The sequence below is a fragment of the Schistocerca nitens genome, chromosome 6 (genome assembly GCF_023898315.1).
Source record: "Schistocerca nitens isolate TAMUIC-IGC-003100 chromosome 6, iqSchNite1.1, whole genome shotgun sequence".
In the NCBI taxonomy this organism is placed as follows: Eukaryota; Metazoa; Arthropoda; class Insecta; order Orthoptera; family Acrididae; genus Schistocerca; species Schistocerca nitens.
In genome coordinates this window covers 228,171,378-228,190,952 of record NC_064619.1, presented here as the reverse complement: position 1 = coordinate 228,190,952, position 19,575 = coordinate 228,171,378, and the positions used below count along the sequence as shown (strand labels likewise).

Sequence of the window (19,575 nt, the reverse complement as noted above, 5' to 3'; positions counted from 1 at the left end):
GCTTGAAAAAATGTTTTTGGGCAGTAGGGACGTCACTTATAAATCACGTACACAAGCAGATTCTGAGACGACACACATACATGAGACTGGACAGAGCAGAGGAAACCGTTACGAAGAAGTGTTGTGTGGTTGCTTTCACAACAACTTAGGAAAGCCAAAACAGATCGAAACAAGAGACCAACGCTGGGAACAGCCTTCACTGTGAAATCATGAGAAAGACGCTAATTATCGAATCACACCACAGCCCACGCAAGATAGACAATTTCCATCATACACTGGGAGACCTGGTCATGAAACGGCCATCAGTCACTGGGCGGCACTGCAAATTTAGTCCGCCAATGACAACGTCGAGGAAGAAGGAAAATATCGAGGAGTCGTTGAGCTTAGAAATGGATGAGGAGTGAAGGTGCAAAAGGGAGAGAAGGTGAGACAGCGCGAAGCAAGAGGAAACGAGGGCTCCTCCTTGGATCTTCAACATCCGCCCTCCGACATCACGATAACGTTGCTTTGGCTGCGGCAACACACGGTGACTTGTCAGTGGAGACCCATCAAGGCCCTTGCTACACACCGAGGCGAGCGGCCGACTCGCGCCGCACAGCTACGAGGCGACAAGCCGTCCCGACAGAGCACCTGCCGCCGTCAACATCACACGATAACGTCCATGAATAATGGTGAGATGATTCATCCCCCACTCCTTCCCCTTAATAGGCAGTCGTGTCCACGCCCAGTCAAATCGGCCCTGAGACATGCAATTTTACTAAACGTGTGTAAAAGTTACTGAAAATACAGTCATTTCATGTTTGATTCATCTAAGCAATCGGTTCTATTTACTTATCAATCCCTTAATGTTATAACCTTTTGCTGTTTGAGTTTTCTTGTTTATTGAAGTCACACATCACCACCCAGTAGGTCAATTAATACAAGAGCTCGCTAAGAATTCTCGATTCATTAAATTTTGGCGCCCAACGTGGGGAAATCTCATTAGTCATCTACATGTCATTTGATGTGGGAGAGGAAAATATATTAGTGATGGCTTTGTGCACTGCAGAGCCAAAGAAACTGGTACACCTGACTAATATCGTGTAGGGCTCCCGCGAGCATACAGAAGTGCCGCAACACGACGCGGCATGGACTAAACTGTCTGAAGTAGTGCTCGAGGGAATTGACACCATTAATCCTGCAGGGCTATCGATCATAAATCCGTAAGAATACGGGGGGGGTGGGGGGGTGGAGAGAGTGGTGGAGATCTCTTTTGAACACCACGTTGCAAAGCATAGCAGATATGCTCAATAATGTTCATATCTGGGGACTTTGGTAGCCAGCGGAAGTGTTTAAACTCAGAAGAGTATTTCTGGAGCCCCTCTGTAGCAATCTTGGACGTGCGGGGTGTGGCATTCCCGTGCTGGAATTGCTCGAGTCCGTTGGAATGCACAATGGACATGAATGGATGCAGATGATCAGACAGCATGTTTACGTACGTTTCAGCTGTCAGAGTTGTATCTAAACGTATCAGGGGTTCCTTATCACTCCAATTGCACTCGCCCCACACCATTACACAGCCTCCACCAGCTTGAACAGTCCCCTGATGAAATGCAGAGTCCACGGATTTATGAGATTGTCTCCATACTTGTATACGTCCATCCGCTCGATACAATTTGAAACGAGACTCGTCCGACCAGGCAACATGTTTCCAGTCATCGAAAGTCAAATGTCGGTGCTGACGGGCCCAGACGAGGCGTAAAGCTTTGTGTCGTGTAGTTAGCAATGGTAAACGAGTGGGCCTTCGGCTCCGAAAGCCCATCGATGATGATTCGTTGAAAGGTTCGCACGCTGACACTTTTTGATGGCCCAGCATTGATATCTGCAGAAATTTGCGGAAGGGTTTGTACTTCTGTGACGTTGAACGATTCTCTTCAGTCGTCGTTGGTTCCGTCCTTGCAGGATCTTTTTTCGGCTGCACCGATATCGGAGATTTGATTTACTGGGTTCTTGAGTTTCATGGTACACTCGTTAACGGTCGTACAGGAAATTCCCCACTTCATCACTACCTAGGAGCTGCTGTGTCCCATCGCTTGTGCGATGACTATAACACCATGTTCAAACTCACTTAAACCCTGATAACCTGCAGTAACCGATGTAACAACTGCGCTGGACACTTGTCTTGTATAGGTGTTGCTGACCGCAATGCCGTATTCTGCCTGTTTACATATCTCTGTATTTGAATACGCACGCTTATACCAGTTGCTTTGGCGCTTCAGTGTAATATCAGATAATGAGCTTCGTGGAGAACTTCCAGCAAAAAGAATGGGCGCTATGATAAAAAATGGGGACGTAAAGGAAAATTTTACGTTTCAGATACATTTATAGTAACTGGGACAATATGAAGTCAGTGAAGTCAGTGGCGGCTCGTAACCACACATTACTTCTCGTTTGGGGACACCCACATTTTTTGCTTCCATTATCGTATGCTTTCACGCTTGTCCGTTTTCGCCACTGATACGTACAGATTTTGTACTTGAGCGCCTCTGACGCCCCTCTCAGCACAGCTTGACGCCCCAGGCGGCCGCTTGTGCCTTAAGGGGGGTAGGACGTCAAACGGGACGACTTCGAGCAGGAGAGGCATCACAGGACATTTTAATTTCCAGAGTCTATACTTTTACAAATAAATTCATCAAGCTTTGTCAGCATCACCAGGAAGGATTCAGGATTCACACTCTTAGCAGTGGAAGTTCGAAAACATACGAAATATTTTTTTTTACATGTGAAATTTTTTCAATTTTTTTCACTTACTAATGGGAGCATTTGTTGCTGTAGGTACACTTTTCTTCATATGTAAGAGAGATTCTTCGATGAATTTTGCACAGCATACAAACCATACTTAAAGGTGTATGAAACTCTAGAATTTTCCAAATCTATTAAAAACTGTGGTAAAAATTGAGGTAATTAACTATAAAATTTGTGTTTTTTCTAAACATGTCCAAGTCGGCCCGTTTGACGTCCTACCCTCCTTAAACCGTCTCTGATTATAGATTTTAATGAAATTTTTAATCTTTCGCAGGTTGCCTGAAATCGACGAAGGCACTCCACTTCTGTTGCCTGCAGTCCCACGTACCTTTCAACACCAGATCAACATGAAGTTCCACATCAAAGGACTGTCAGACCGGAAAGTAGTGGTGGACGTCCTGGCTGTTCTCTTCGGGATCGGAACATGGCTGGCGATCAACGGGATGTACGTCCAGTTACCACTGCTCGTCCAGACGCAGCCAGAAGGGTGGAACCTGCCCTCGTTCATTTCCATCATCGTACAAATTGCCAACATCGGGCCCATCCTGTACGGCTTGACACAGAAGTTCCTCCCAGGCAAACTGCGGGACAGTTTCATTATTTACGGATTACTGGTAATGGGGACCATCGCTCTCTTGCTCATGGCTCTACTGTACCAGGAGACGACGTACATCGGAGGTGAGAAGCGCAGTACGTCTCTACTGGTGCTGACGTTCTTCATTGCGCTCGTCGGCTGCACCAGCTCTGTGCTCTTCATGCCCTTCATGAGGAACTACAGAGAGACGTACCTCACCTCCTATTTCGTCGGCGAGGGCCTCAGTGGTTTCTTGCCGAGTGTGTTCGCCCTTATACAAGGTGTCGGAGGCAACCCCACCTGTGTCAACCAAACTGTCGTGAACGCCACCAACCCAGACGAGTCTTATACGGTACTCGCCCCGTACACGCCTCCTCCGAACTTCTCGACTACCGTTTTTATCTTCATTCTTTTCGCAGTCCTCGCCATTAGCACAATTTCTTTCGTACTTCTAAATAATTTGAAAGTGTGCAAGGGTGAGAGAGTCAGATCGCAAAGAGAGCAGAAGGCGGAAAAGACCGTTAAAGATGGCAGCGGAGAGGGCAGCGCTGGACCGGCAGCTAGCCAGCGGTCAGACTTGCGAGAAGTGACTCGACTTCCACGCCGCACTTACGTCTACTTGATGGTGCTGGTGTCGCTGGTGGCGGCTTTCGGGAACGGCGCGTTCCCCAGCATCCAGTCGTACTCGTGCCTGCCGTACGGGAACGTCGCCTACCACCTGGCGGTCAGCCTCTCCGCCATGGCGAACCCTCTGGCGTGTTTCCTGCAGTTCTTCCTGCCGAAGACGTCAGTGAGGACAATATCCGCGCTTTCAGTGGTCAGTGCCGCCTTCACCGTCTACATCGCTGTCACCGCTCTCATGAGCCCGTCACCGCCTTTGGTCGGCCACGCGGGTGGAGAGTTCCTCGTGGTAAGCACTAGCTTCTACAACGCAGGGTCACTACCACTATAAACAGTGTTTGATAACTTCTGTGGAGTTTGGAAGGTAGGAGACGAGGTACTGGCAGAATTGAAGCTGTGAGGACGGGTCGTGAGTCGTGCTTGGGTTGCTCAGTCAGTAGAGCACGTAGGCAAAGGTCCCGAGTTCGCGGCTCGGTCCGGTACGCAGCTTTAATCTGCCAGGAAGTTTCAGTGTTTAATAATCTTGCAATGTACTGAAAGCACGTCATAAAGTACAAAATACAGGTAACTTTTCAGGCAAGCAGGGAGTGTGGCGTAAAATCAGCCCATGACAATGAACTTGGTGTAACGGACGTATTGTAAGTTGATATCCGGATTCAGTAAGATAATTTAGAATTGTTGTAGTTTTCAGTCCCAAGGCTTGTTTGCTGCAGCATTATACGCTCATCTGCCGAGCGCAAGCCTCTCCACTTCTTCCACAACCTTACGAATCTACTTACTCTAGTGAACCCTTGATCTTATTGTACGGTTTTATCCCTCCCATTCCCCACCAACTCTTCTACACTACATGACCATCTCATTTCCTTGATACCTCACGCTATGTACTGTCAACTGATACCTTCTGTTAGTCAAATGGTTCAAATGGCTCTGAGCACTATGGGACTTAACGTCTGAGGTCATCAGTCCCCTAGAACTTAGAGCTACTTATACCTAACTAATCTAAGCACGTCATACACATCCATGCCCGAGGCAGGATTCGAACCTGCGACCGTAGCAGTCACGCGGTTCCGGACTGAAGCGCCTAGAACCGCACGGCCACCACCGCCGGCTTTTGTTAGTCAAGAGGTGCCTTAATGATTCACTACTTCCAGATACTGTTTAGTGCCCCTTCATTAGTTGTTATGTCTACCCATCTAATGTTTATCCTTCTTTTACTCGTAACACCCAATATATTCTGTTCTACCACCGAGCAGACCACTACCGCAGGAGCACGTTAATGACCTCAGCTGCATTTTTCTTCTGTTATCGGGCCTCCATCCTCCCCAAAAGTGGCTTCTTTCGCTTGAAAAAACGCCATACAAAACAGTTTATTGCTTATACGAGAGTTTCCCAGAAAGTGATGCACCGCATTTTTTTCTTCAAAAATCTTTATTGAACGTAATGAGAATTACACACACGAAAGAATGGTGTTTTATCTACACACCCAATTTTTCCACGTAATCTGATCCCGTTCTATTACCTTTCTCCAGCGCGAAACAAGGGCGTGTATGCCCTGCCGGTACCAATCCTTGTCCTGGTACCTCACCAGTTCTGCACTATGTGAATTACCTCCTCATCGTCCTCAAAATCTCTTCCAAAAATGCCATCCTTTAATGGCCCTAACAAATGGAAGTACGAGGGGGCTAGGTCAGGTGTGACAGCCGTGGACGGTCTTCCAAACCGCTGTAAATCGTGGAGCTTCGCCAAACGCCTTCTGATGACCTCGCCCTCCGTGCCCAGCGACTAACTGTACTTCTGTCGACAGCAGATGCTCCATAGATTTGCACAAGCGCTTGTGAATATCCCCCACAGTTTCTTTCTCTGCAGTGAGAAATTCAATGATGGCGCGTTGCTTGGAACGTACATCACCTACAGACGCTGTTTTGAAACTGTCCTGCAGCTACGCTGTCTGTAGGAAGTGATGGAAACTTAGCGCGCTCACTCAGGAGTCTTCAAATAATACATATGTAAAGTTTCGCATTCGTAGCATTGCTTTCGGCTAAGAAAATAAATGCGATGCATTACTTTCTGGGCAAGCCTCGTATATGTGGTGTCTGTTCTTTCAGACAGGTTCGGAAGAGCAGACACCATATATGTATGAGACGGCCAATGATCTCTACAGTGCCGATGCACATCAGGCTCGAACTCTTACGGGAATCAGCGAAATGCTGCGAGTAATGAGAATAATCGGCATGGAGTACTACATTAGCAGTGTGTGGATAAGTTGAAGATTTGTGTCTAATGGGAGGCGTGCTAGGGTAGTCTGTGCGGTTACAATAAACACTGTGTGCGGAGGACTGGAACGGGTGTCGTGTGATGTCCGCCCCGGCCAAATGCAACGAACAAAATGGAAAAAAGCCTCGCTACAGAATACATTTAAAAGAAGTGGTCAGAACATCTGAATAGTAAGCAGGAAACCCGGGTTCGAATACCGGTCCGGCACAAAATTTCAACTTCCACTATTGATCCCAATCAATGCCTGCTAGCAGCCAATGTCTGTGATTCATTTGTGCCTTGAATCAACTGCTTGTCGCCAGTGCATAAGTCGTCGACCATAAACAGCTGCTTCAAGCTAATTTGGATGAGTCAATCTTCTAAACGTAACTGAACCTTGTAGTACAAGAGAATGTGAAACCAAAGTGAAATTAAGCAAAATCTAGATCCAGCTCCCATTTTAGGGAAAATGGGTGATTCAGTTTGGTTTGCAAGGGCTGACATAGTCATGGTCTTTGGGAAAGTCCAGTATTAAGCAAAATCTGCAAACATTTGTTGTAATTGGTGCTGACGTAATTCTTGTGTTGGTAGCGCTCCTCCACCAAATACAGTTTATAGTCACCTAAGGGGGTAGCCGTCTTTGAACGCAGGAAAAATAGGTGATTTCCGTGATTTCCTTTCAAATTAAATAATAAGTAATATTAAATTTGTTGTCATAGTTTTATTCCTTACATTTACTTCTTCAAGAAATTAGTTTTGTGTCCACATAGGACGCTCCCTGTTGCCGCTGCACCAAGCGGAAGGACCCCTTGCAACCGTAACATCGGTCTTCGACGGGAATTCCCGTAGCGCCCCTGTTGTACATGTAACAAAATAATTTTGTATAAGTCGTTTTCAATATATTTTCTGTCAGCGTACATAGGATAATTGAAAAATAGTAAATTCTAAAGAAATGGTGACGTGTTGAAACCAATTTCATTTTCTTCTCGCAAGAAATAGACAATGGCGTCAATTGTAAATAGAGTTTTGAAGATGGGAATTTAATTTAGAATTCTAGCATCAAATTCCGATCAAAATCGTGTGTCCGCTCTCAGGTTATGTTTCCAGCCAATTTGAAAAATGAGGATTCTAGAAAAACGCGTTTAAAGTTTTGGGCTACATTTTTTTTAGTTGGGTTAAACATACCTCTAGTCAGCGTCCATGGACCATACAGCAGTCCTTTCAGATCCAAGACGAGGTCCTTCTCCATCTTCTTCGTGGCCATGGTGGTCCTGCGGGCCTCTTTGGCAGTCTATGTCATCCGCTCCGCTGCTCGCTCGATCCGCTTTTTGTCCGCTTTTGTGCCGAAGTTGTAACAGGCTGGTCCAGTCTCAAGTACAAGCACGTTCATAATTTCCGTAATGCGTGTTAGGCGGTCGTTGAAATTACGTGCTGCCATACTGACCGCGATGTCGACTATCTTACTCCCGCTGTAAATGCTCTTCGGAGACACTTTTACGCAAATCGCATTCTAGTCGACAACGGATTTTGTGGTGAACTAGGGATGAACACTACAGTAATGTAGACAGCCCAGAGACCATTTTAAGCCTAAAAATATATTTCTTATATTTTAAAAGACGACTATCTTCTTAAGTCAGATCTTTTTCTAGTAATTGCATAACAAATTAATTATTCGGTGGGCCAGGCGTAGCTATTGTTTTTCAGATATGGGTAAGGATTCCAACTCCATTATGTTTAGGATAATAATGTGTTTTTTGTCCAGTTCTACATCTCCTGCTGACTTTTACAAATGAACGTGTGAACAAGCGAGTAGTGTTCGCAGTAAGGGCTGTGTCGGAGTTTATGTAGACCCTCTCCTGTAGATATCATCTCACTCATAAAGTCATAAAACACCAGCAAGATTCTTAATTATAGCCGGCTATTGTGGCCGAGCGGCTCTAGGCGCTTCAGTCTGGAACCGCGCGACCGCTACGGTCGCAGGTTCGAATCCTGCCTCGGGCATGGATGTGTGTGATGTCCTTAGGTTAGTTAGGTTTAAGTAGTTCTAAGTTCTAGGGGACTGGTGACCTCAGATGTTAAGTCCCATATTGCTCAGAGCCATTTGAATCATTTGAACCATCTTAATTATAGGACAGTATTGTGTCTCTTTGTCCATATGTTGGACCATCTGTTGCCAGTATAGTTCAATCAATCTTATTGTGAATATTGTATGCGTTCGGGTTTTGTGTGTCTTTGTCTGATTTGCGGCTAGGATATCGACTTCTACGTAACTTGCCGGAACAAAAATTATACTAACAAACTGTGGTGTGGGCTAATAGATGCCACATTAATAGCTGGGCTTCTTTCACTTGGTTATAGAAATTGATTCAGGTGTTTTGTCATGCCGACAAGGTTCCTTTGTATAATCTTCCGGGTATGCATGAGAAAAGTAGGTTCATAGTGTGTAGATGTTTTCCTTACTACTAGCATCCCTTCACACAAGCTGGACTGGAGTGCCAAAGCAACCTTACAGATGGTAGCTTGTCAGATACACCAGGAATCCACGACTAATTATCCTCTGTGCAACGAGCAATTTAGCAGGAATATAATATAGCTCAGAGAGGACTTAATTTTTGTAAATATAATTTCTTGTATGCGATCTAGAGTTCTAATGGCGTATTCTTCAAGTGTGAGTTGTACAGGATCAATCGTAGGCTCCCACTTCAGCTACAACATTGGTTGTGACCAATTCTCTGTGTCTGTTAAGATGTCATTCCTGATTTAGACAATTTAAGGCTGGCCCTACTTTTAGTCCCAAATTCGCGTACAAGCTTCGCAGTCTTCTACTCTTCTTCATTATGAAGTAAAATGCTGATGTCACCAGTTTATCTGTGGCAAACTGTTTCTACATTTAAATTCCTGTTGTCCTTCTAAGATCTTAGAGAACTTCCTGTGTAGAGGTTGTTGTGCGCACAGTATGAAGCTAATTAATTTTAATTATAAGAAATCAATAACAAATATATTAATAAGTAGTGAAAGGATTATTGCAAAATGTAAATAGGGCACGTTAAAATCGTTTGATTTCCAAAAAAATATTATTTAGACCACAACTAGGCTGATTGTAGTAACACTTTGTATATCTATTCTGACGCAATTAATGGCTATCCATCACTCACAATTAATAACAGTAATACCTGCGGTAGCGCAGTGAACAGCGTAACAGACTAATAGTGAGGTTTTGAAGAGTTGGTGGTTCGCGTCCCACTATAACCAAATTTTAATTGGAATACTCTCTTTCAAATTTTGAAGGTGGCAGGGGTAAAATACAGGGAGCGAAAGGCTATTTATAATTTGTATAAAAACCAGATGGCAATTATAAGAGTCGACGGGCTCGAAAGGGAAGCGGTGGTTGGAAAGGGAGTGAGACAGTGTTGTAGCGTATCCCCAATGTCCTTCAATCTGTATATTGAGCAAGCAGTAAAGGAAAGAAAAGAAAAATTTGGAGTAGGAATTAAAATCCAGGTAGAAGAAACAAAAACCTTGAGGATTACAACGACACTGTAAGTCTGTCAGAGGCAGCAAATGACTTGGAAGAGCTGTTGAACAGAATGGATGGTGTCTTTAAAGGAAAATATAAGATTAACATCAACAAACGCAAAACAAGGATAATGGAATGTAGTCGAATTAAATCAGGTAAAAAAAAAACGGTTCAAATGAGTCTAAGCACTATGGGACTCAACATTTGAGATCATCAGTCCCCTAGACTTAGAACTACTTAAACCCAACTAACCTAAGGACATCACACACATCTATGCCCGAGGCAGGATTCGAACCTCCCACAGTAGCAGCAGCGCGGTTCCGGACTGAAGCGCCTAGAACCGCTCGGTCACAGCGGCCGGCTACAAATCAGGTGAGGCTGAGGGAATTACATTAGGAAATGAGACACTTAAAGTAGTAAGTGTTTTGCTATTTCAGGAACAAAATAACCGATAATGGTCGAAGTAGAGAGGATATAAAATGTAGACTGGCCATGGCAAGAAAAGCTTTTCTGAAGAAGAGAAATTTGTTAACATCGAGTATGGATTTAAGTGTCAGGAAGTCTTTTCTGAAAGTGTTTGTATGGGAGCGTAGCCCTTCATGGAAGTGAAACATGGACGGTAAATAGTTTAGACAAGAAGAGAATAGAAGTTTTAGAAATGTGATGCTACAGAAGAATGCTGAAGATTAGATGGGTAGATTACGTAACTAATGAGGAGGTACTGAATAGAATTCGAGAGAAGAGGAATTTGTGGCACAACTTGACTAGAAGAAGGGATCGGTTGGTAGGACACGTTCTGAGGCATCAAGGGATCACCAATTTAGTATTGGAGGGCAGCGTGGAGGGTAAAAATCGTAGAGGGAGACCAAGAAATGAATACACTAAGCACATTCAGAAGGATGTAGGTTGCAGTAGTTACTCAGAGATGATAAGGCTTGCACAGGATAGCATGAAGAACTGCATCAAACCAGTCTTTGGACTAAGACCACAACATCAGCAATATCTCTACTATTTAAATAAAATTCTTACGGTATCTTTCCTAGGTGTTATTGTTGTCCAGTGACAAATGAAATTTTGCGAGACAAACTTTTACTAGACTGCTGCAGCGCATGTCGTCATCAAGCCTGACAGGTCCGCAGGAAGCGTCAAGTAACTCGAGCAGTGTCGCTGCGGAAGCTGCGTGAAGATGGTCTGATGGACTGCGCCGACCTGCTGGGCACGCACCTACCGACAAAGGCTCCAACTGATAGCCATTGCAATGGGAATGAAAGTAGTGAGCAAGCTGTGAGCAGTAGGGGAAGTACCTTACATCTGGCCTAGTAGTGAAGTGTTCACACTACGAGTACATTTCCTCCTTAGCATTCTGCAACATTTGCCCTGGGTACGTCCTTACATTTGATTCGCCACTTGACATTCTGTGTTGTCCAATCTAATTATATGTTAGAAACTTTCGTTGCTGTTGTTTAACACCTTCTTTCCTACACTGAAAGAAGTATACACATTTGCCAATAATGTTCCTCTCTAAAACCGTTCTTGCATAATACTGAGAAATGTGTCGTTTGTTGAGATCCGAAGAACTTCATATTCTGTCTAGTCTTCATGTTAGCATGTCTCTCTGTTGTACACCTTCAGATAAAAAGATGCGCTGTGTGCTTATCCGTCCCATTCAGACATAAAATGGTGCTTGAGGTTTTCGTTCCAATGTCATTGTGTGACAACTTTTTCATTGTCTCTGTCCTGTTCCATGCAGCTTGAGTTTCTCTCCGGCCAACACATTAAGAGCTTCTACAACAATATCACACAGCGTTGTGGATACTGGACAGCTCTGACGAACGCCCTTCTCGAGTGGCATTGGAACCGACAGCTGTCCGTTGATGATAAAACTGAAGTGGGCGTCGGAAACACAGTTTCGAATCAGGCGCATAAATTGGAGATAACTCCATTTTATTCAATGTGTTAACTAAATACCGATGAATAATGGTCTCAAAAGCCTTATCAAAGTCAAGGAAGTCTAAGACAAATTATCATTTTGATAACCATGTTAAACTGACTAAGTTACTATATTCCGTGGCTGTGTCAAGCAAAAAAATGACTAACCAATTTACGGTAAGTGATTGATAAGAACCGATTTATTTAGGGAGTAGAGAGTGTATCATGCTGTTCATGAGTCGCGTCAGGGATTTAAAGTCTGGAATTAAAATTTTTATACTTACACAGTCCTGTAAACCTCGAGAATTTGATTTCTTAGATATCAGAACAGTAGTAATAGTTTTGTGCATCTCAGTGGAAATCTGTTATTTTTCCATAATTTATCATATACCTTCCTGAGCCCAACTCCAATTAGATCACAAATAGAAACATAGAACAGAATCGAGAGCTCATTCATGCCCGGGGACTAATTTTAAAATAGCATTCTGAATGAAGTCTCGTTTTCCTAATTTGTAATTTTTTTCCATTTTAACTGAATTCAGAAAGAGTTATATTGTCTTCAGGAAAAATTCCGGTGTTAAATAACCGTCCAGCAGTATATTAAGTTGCCGTTCAACTTCGGCTTAGAGGAGGAGGAGGAGATTAGTGTTTAACGTCCCGTCTACAACGAGGTCATTAGAGACGGAGCGCAGGCTCGGGTGAGGGAAGGATGGGGAAGGAAATCGGCCGTGCCCTTTCAAAGGAACCATCCCGGCATTTGCCTGAAGCGATTTAGGGAAATCACGGAAAACCTAAATCAGGATGGCCGGAGACGGGATTGAACCGTCGTCCTCCCGAATGCGTGTCCAGGGTGCTAACCACTGCGCCACCTCGCTCGGTGTACTTCGGCTTAGACTTTAATATGATAGTGACTTGAGTTACGTTTCTGTTGACTTTTCTTTTATAGTTTCTTATTTCAAGTGTTATGTATGATAGTTTTATAAGTGTAATACTGCCGTTGTGTACACAAAGAAAGAGGACGAAACATCTCCACGAGGGCCCACCTCCAGATAGTGTTGCGTGGCCCGCGGTCTCAACTACGTAACATGAAAGCTGCGCAGTACAAGTCGTTGCTTCCGGCTTAGTGGACTGAATGGAGCACTACGGCCAGCACAAAACTTTAAAGAACGGAGGGCTGGCAGGCTGCTTTAAGACAGTAACTTTACTTTGAAACGTTGAATTTTGATAATTAGGCTTTAGTTGATCGGACCTGCAGTATAGATTACGTAAACGAGTGAAATGGTATTCTGTGAATGAATGGCTTTCTCTCTTACGAACTGGAGGACACATTTTTTTAAACTGCAGCTTCACATACAGCTTCTGTAACGCAGCCGTAGAGGACTACCTCAGTTGTAGGAAACGAGATTTTGAAGACGTGTTGTTATACTTCTGCCACACAGCAATACGTTTCTCATAGTAATTGGGCTCCTTCTTTACGGGGGATGACTGAACCTCCCTTGGCTCTTTTGTTTAACATTGCTTCAGAACCAACTATATTAAAAATTCGAATATTTATTATTTATCCAACGACTGGAGTACAAAATACTTTCTTACACTGTACGATCTATAGCCTGATGAAGTTATTGTTGTTGTCATCTACAATGCAAAGACTGATTTAATGCACTCTGCACGCTAATCTATACTGGGAAAGTCTCTTCATCTCTGCAAAACTACTCTAACGTACATTCACTTGAATCTGCTTACAGTAATGAAGACTTAGTCTCACTCTACTTTTAAACCCCCCACATACCACTGCCACTCCATTACTAAATTAACTATTTCCTGACGCTTCAGGAGGTGTCCAACAACCTACTCATTCTTTTAGTTAAGCTGTACCATACGTTACATTTCTCTCCAGTTTAATGCAGTGCCTCTTCTTTAGTTATCCATTCGGATCGTCAGCATTATTAAGTAGCATCAAATTTCAAAAGCTTTTATTCACTTCTCGTCTGCATTGCTTATCGTCAACATTTCATGTCCATATAAAGCTACACTCCAGACATATTCTTTCAGACAAGACTTCCTAACATTTCAATTCGTGTTGGATGTTACCGTACTCCTCTTTTTTCAGAAATGCTTTATTTTATACTGTACTATTGCTAGTCTACCCGCCTTGGATAGCCGTGCGTGTTAAAGCTCAGCTTCCGGGGAGGGGAGGTGTGCTGGCCCCAGATCGAAACCGCCCAACGGATTAACGAGAGTCGGTATGCCGGGCAGCCTGGATGTGGTTTTTAGACGGTTTTCCACATCCCACTAGGTGAATACCGGGCTGGTATCATGAAGTCCCGCCTCAGTTACAGGATACACAAACATTTCGAAAAATTTCTCTCACTTTCACATGAATAACACTACATGCATACGTTTCGGGTACACAACTTCCATCCCTGGGGGTACAGGGTTGTGACAGGAAGGGCATCCGGCCACACCTTGAACTAGGCGTGCTGAATCCGTTAACCGTGTCGACCTTGCACCGATGCGGGGCAAAAGCACAAGAAAAAGAAGAACAACATTTTACTATTGCTAGTTTGCATTTTATTTTATACTCTACAATCTTTTCGATTATCCCGTTCATAGGGTTGCATTATAAATACGCACTATAATTTTTCCGTATCTCCTGCCGCAAAATGTTGCTTTCACTTCAAGAAGGAACGTTAGGGTTCAACTTACCGTTGGAGAAGAGGTCATTAGTGACAGAATGTAAGCTCTAACTGGCGAAGGATGCAAGGTTGAGGTGCTATTACCTCTTTCACGGTACTATTTTAGAGGGAACAGGAGCACCGTCTGTTTATTGTATTACGTGACCTCTTTCTGTCTTGTCGTCTGTAAGAAGAGGAAAATCACGATTAAAGGTTAAATTAATGTCTTATGTTTTAGGTCCGGATGTTATTTGACTGGGAAGGTTCGGTGTGCTTACAGATGACTGTGCTGCAGTTTCAACCATGATGGTGTACATAGTTCTGTGGTTACCCGTTTTCATTAACTGTAGGGTGGCTTATGTTCTTTCCGTGGTGTTTTAACTAGAGGACAGCTAGTGTTGAGACAGTTCATAGAATAGCATTTAACAAACATCCTGTGTTATCTGTTAAACATAACTATGCAGAGTTTTGCGGTATTGGTTAAGTAAGAAGGAATATTCCATCGTAATACATCTTACACCATTATTTACGAAGAAATGTTTCACTGCTCTTCTTGTATTTGGTCCATTGTACCATATGATTCTAAAGATTGTTAAATACAGTCGGTGGTTGTTGAAAGGCGACGTTAAACACTCTTACACCACACAATCCTAATTCGGCATGGTTAATGGGAACTTAACTGACCTTTTCACTGGAATGCAAATAAAAAACAAAAATACTGGCTAAGTCAGTGATTCTTGTCACGATTCCCTTATAAGCTCCATCGTCAACTAACTTCATGTGGATTGCATTTAGAATAATGACATGTTGAAGCCCGGGAACGTCTATATTTCTTCAAGTAACCATTTGTCAATTTCAGAATAGCGTTAGCGTGCGCTTTCTAATAACGTCCTTCATGTCGTATATTGACTGCCAGTACTCACACAACAGCACTAGTAGAAATCAAGCGAAGGCATGTACTACCAGGAAATGGACTGCTAAAACCCATCATGTGTCACCTTCTGCTGCGATAAAACTGGCTGCAAAAATTGGTATCAGTTTAGATCTGTATGTGATCTCATTATCGGTGTCGAAATAATAGGCGAAACCATTTAGAAATTGCTGTAAATTATGCATTTAACATTGGTCTTTTATGTACAATGTACTTTATGCAAGTCCGCAGCTCGTGGTTGTGCGGTAGCGTTCTCGCTTCCCGCGCCCGGGTTCCCGGGTTCGATTCCCGGCGGGGTCAGGGATTTTCTCTGCCTCGTGATGACTGGGTGTTGTGTGATGTCCTTAGGTTAGTTAGGTTTAAGTAGTTCTAAGTTCTAGTGGACTGATGACCATAGATGTTAAATCCCATAGTGCTCAGAGCCATTTGAACCATTTTGAACTTTATGCAAACGAAATAAAATAGCCTAAGATAGCACTTGTTTGTTTCCAAAGGTAATTGCGTTGAGTTTCGTTTTAAAAAGACGTTTGTAAGATAATTTTAAATCTTGCATTACGGCCTTATACAACTGTATGCCCCATATTCATGCATAATGAAATACAGGAAATTGGGCAACAGTACATCTGTACTAGAGGTGGAGCTTCCTTCTCGAGGTGGGAACAGGTCAAAATTAACCGTTCACTAAACTGTTTGGTAGGACTGAGGAACGACTTCTGAGGAACAGTCGTTCACCATTCTCTTCAGGTAAGTCTCATTCAGCCTCAGTTCCGTTCCTCGTTCCACTTCTGCTGTTCCTCGTTCCCACCTCAGTGCCGTTCCTCATTCCAGTTTCACCATTCCTCGATGCCACTCAGTCTCGTTCCTCATTCCACTTCCACTGTTCCTTGTTGTCTACCATCTCCGGATTCGGGTAGCCTTGGTCTCACTCCTAGTTCCATTTCCACCGTTCCTCATTCCCGCCTTGGTCTCTTTCCTCGTTTCACTTCCGCCATTTCTCGTTCCCAGTCAATTGCTGATCCTGGTGACCTCAGTCTCATTCCTAGTTGCTGTTCTGCTGGTCCCCATTCCTACCTTGGCCTTATTCCCAGTTCCAATTCCTCCATTCCTTATGCCCGTCTCGGTCTCGTTCGTCGTTTAGTTTCCACCAGACCTCATTCCCAACTGACAGTGTATTCTGATAGCTTCAGTCTCGTCCCTAGGTCCAGTTTGCCGTTCCTCCTTCCCATCTCTGTTTCGTTCAGACCGTCTCGTCCTCCTTCGGTGCTGACTTGTTCTTCGTTCCATTTCCACCATTCTTCCTTCAGTTGTAGTTTCTTTCGTTCATTGGGTTCACCCATTCTCGTTCAATTTCAAACCCTTCAATAAATCTCGAGACTTAGTTCTTCGTGAACGCTATCCAACCTCTACGACCGGTCATTTGTAACTTTGTTGTAATTATATGTTAAAATTAACAAGAATTTCCGATTCGCTGGAACTTGTTTGCTTTATATACTATCGCACGATTTTGAAAACACAGTGCCCATAAAACTCCACTTTAGCATTTACAAGTAACTTCCATCAATGGTAACATATCAGTTACTGTATCTATAGCTTTCTCGAGTTGCTAAAACAACTACATTTTGAAATGGAATCAAATGAATTTATCAAAGCAGTTCCCTATACCATTTTCACTTTGCAGCTTTGAATCAGAGTAGTCGAACAACCTGGGGTCCATGCTAATCTGTTTTCCTTGCTCGAGTGACCAACAATTTTAGGTGGAATTTCGAAACTTTCTGACACTACTTGAGTTTGATACATATATATTTAAATGACAAGGGGACCTTGCGGACTGCCCTCCCCTCTGAGGTTTGTTACATAGTGATAGGGTTTGCAGATCAGTGCTTGGGCATCAGTTTGCTAACGCAGAACAAAGCAATTCTAAAAATAAATAAATAAAGTTGTGGTGAATAAGTAAGCATGAATGAGTCCAAAAGAGGACCGGCCACTAGTGAACTAGTCCCGACCATGAACGAATTTATTCCATCTCTACTCTATACAAGTACTTACATACTCCGCAAGCCAGTATACACTGGTTGGTATATGGTGCATCAGACGAATATTTACTTCTTGCTGTCCTGTTGTATTCAGATATGAAGCGGAGCAAATATGTCTGCCTCATTACGCACGTTAATCCATCTTATCATGGTCTCATGATCCCTACTCGAGATTTACGATCGACGAAGAACCGACTACAGCGAATTTTCAGATAACAGCAGGGCAGCAAAGGCCATGAGTTGGTGTGTACAGTTATCATTTCAACTGTGGACGTCGTAAGACAGAGTTACTGTACAAAATTTAAAAACAGAGACTTTGCTTACTTTCATTTCATAACGTCACACGGGATCATTTTTTGGGGTAACTCTATCAATTCAGGCAAAATTTCTCCGAGTCAAAACGCGTGTAATGCGAATTACTTGCTGTTTGAAGTCAAGGACATCCTTCAGTGCCTGTTCAAGAAACTGGGGGTTGTAACTATGTTTGCCAATATATTTACTTCTTAATTAAGTTTATCAGAAATAACGTGTCTGTTTCTTAAACCAAGAGCTCAGTTCATGGAATCAATACTAGAAGTAAGATTTAAGTCACTTATTTTTATCCAAAAAAAATGTCGATTATTCAGGGAAACATAAATTCAGTAATCTGCCAGCAACCATTAAAAGTTTCGCTGATAATGAATTTCAGTTCAAGAGGAGCCTGAATGGTTTCTTAAATGCCAACTCCTCCTATTACATTGACGAATTCCTTAGTAGAACCATTTGATGTACATACACTACTGGCCATTAAAATTGCTACACCGAGAAGAAATGCAGATGATAAACGTGTATTCATTGGACAAATATATTATATTAGAATTGACATGTGATTACATTTTCACGCAATTTGGGTGCATACATCCTGAGAAATCAGTACCCTGAACAACCGCCTCTAGCCGTAAAAACGCCCTAATACGCCTGGGCATTGAGTCAAACAGAGCTTGGATGGCGTGTACAGGTACACGTAGCCCATGTAGCTTCAACACGATACCACAGCTCATCAAGAGTAGTGACTGGCGTATTGTGACGAGCCAGTTGCTCGGCCACCATTGACCAGACGTTTGCAATTGGTGAGAGATCTGGAGAATGTGCTGGCCAGGGCAGCAGTCGAACATTTTCTGTATCCAGAAAGGCCCGTACAGAACCTGCAACACGCGGTCGTGCATTACCCTGCTGAAAGTTAGGGTTTCGCAGGGTCCGAATGAAGGGTAGAGCCACGGGTCGTAAGACATCTGAAATGTAACGTCCACTGTTCAAAGTGCCGTCAATGCGAACAAGAGGTGACCGAGACGTGTAACCAATGGCACCTCATACCATCACGCAGGGTGATACGCCAGTATGGCGATGACGAATACACGCTTCCATTGTGCGTTCACCGCGATGTCGCCAAACACGGATGCGACCATCATGATGCTGTAAACAGAACCTGGATTCATCCGAAAAAATGACGTTTTACCATTCGTGCACCCACGTTCGTCGTTGAGTACACCATCGCAGGCGCTCCTGTCTGTGATTCAGCGTCAAGGGTAACCGCAGCCCTGGTCTCCGAGCTGATAGTCCAGGATACTGCAAACGTTGTCGAACTGTTCGACCAGATGGTTGTTGTCTCGCAAACGTCCCCATCTGTTGACTGAGGGATCGAGACGTGGCTGCACGATCCATTACAGCCATGCGGATAACATTCCTGTCATCTCGACTGCTAGTGATACGAGGCCGTTGGAATCCAGCACGGCGTTCCGTATTACCCTCTTGAACCCACCGATTCCATATTCTGCTAACAGTCATCGGATCTCGACCAATGCGAGTAGCAGTGTCACGATATTATAAACCGCAACACTGTTTTACAAACGTACAACCTGTGAATTTTCTACCTCAAAGTAAGGCCAATGTTTGACAGTACTAGACTTCTTTTGGCCAAGAATTTCTTCTTTGCTCCCTGCGAGTCTACTTTTTTAAGTGCACCTTGCTTCGTCCATCCCGCATTATTTCGCTTCCGTGGTAGCAGAGTTCCTTCACTTCATTTACTTCATCGTCCTGAGTTTTGATGTTAAGTATCTCACTGTTCTCATTTCTGACAGTCTTCATCACTCCAGTCTTTCTTCGGTTTACTTTCAGTCCATATTTTTCACTCACTGGACTGTTCATCCCATTCATTGCGTCATGTAATTCTTCCTCACTCGAATTGAGGATAGCAATTTCATCACGATATCTTATCATCC

The 19,575-nt window shown here is 43.6% G+C and overlaps 1 protein-coding gene across 1 annotated transcript in view; it reads left to right on the top strand.

The window, feature by feature from the left end:
• LOC126262443 (solute carrier family 52, riboflavin transporter, member 3-A-like) overlaps nucleotides 1-19,575 on the top strand; it is an 86,738-nt gene that overhangs the window by 36,811 nt on the left and 30,352 nt on the right. The window contains exon 2 of the mRNA XM_049959094.1: nucleotides 3,059-4,268. Coding sequence (XP_049815051.1) covers nucleotides 3,132-4,268 — 1,137 coding nt within the window. The 5' untranslated portion in view covers nucleotides 3,059-3,131. The remainder of the gene's footprint in view (nucleotides 1-3,058; nucleotides 4,269-19,575) is intronic.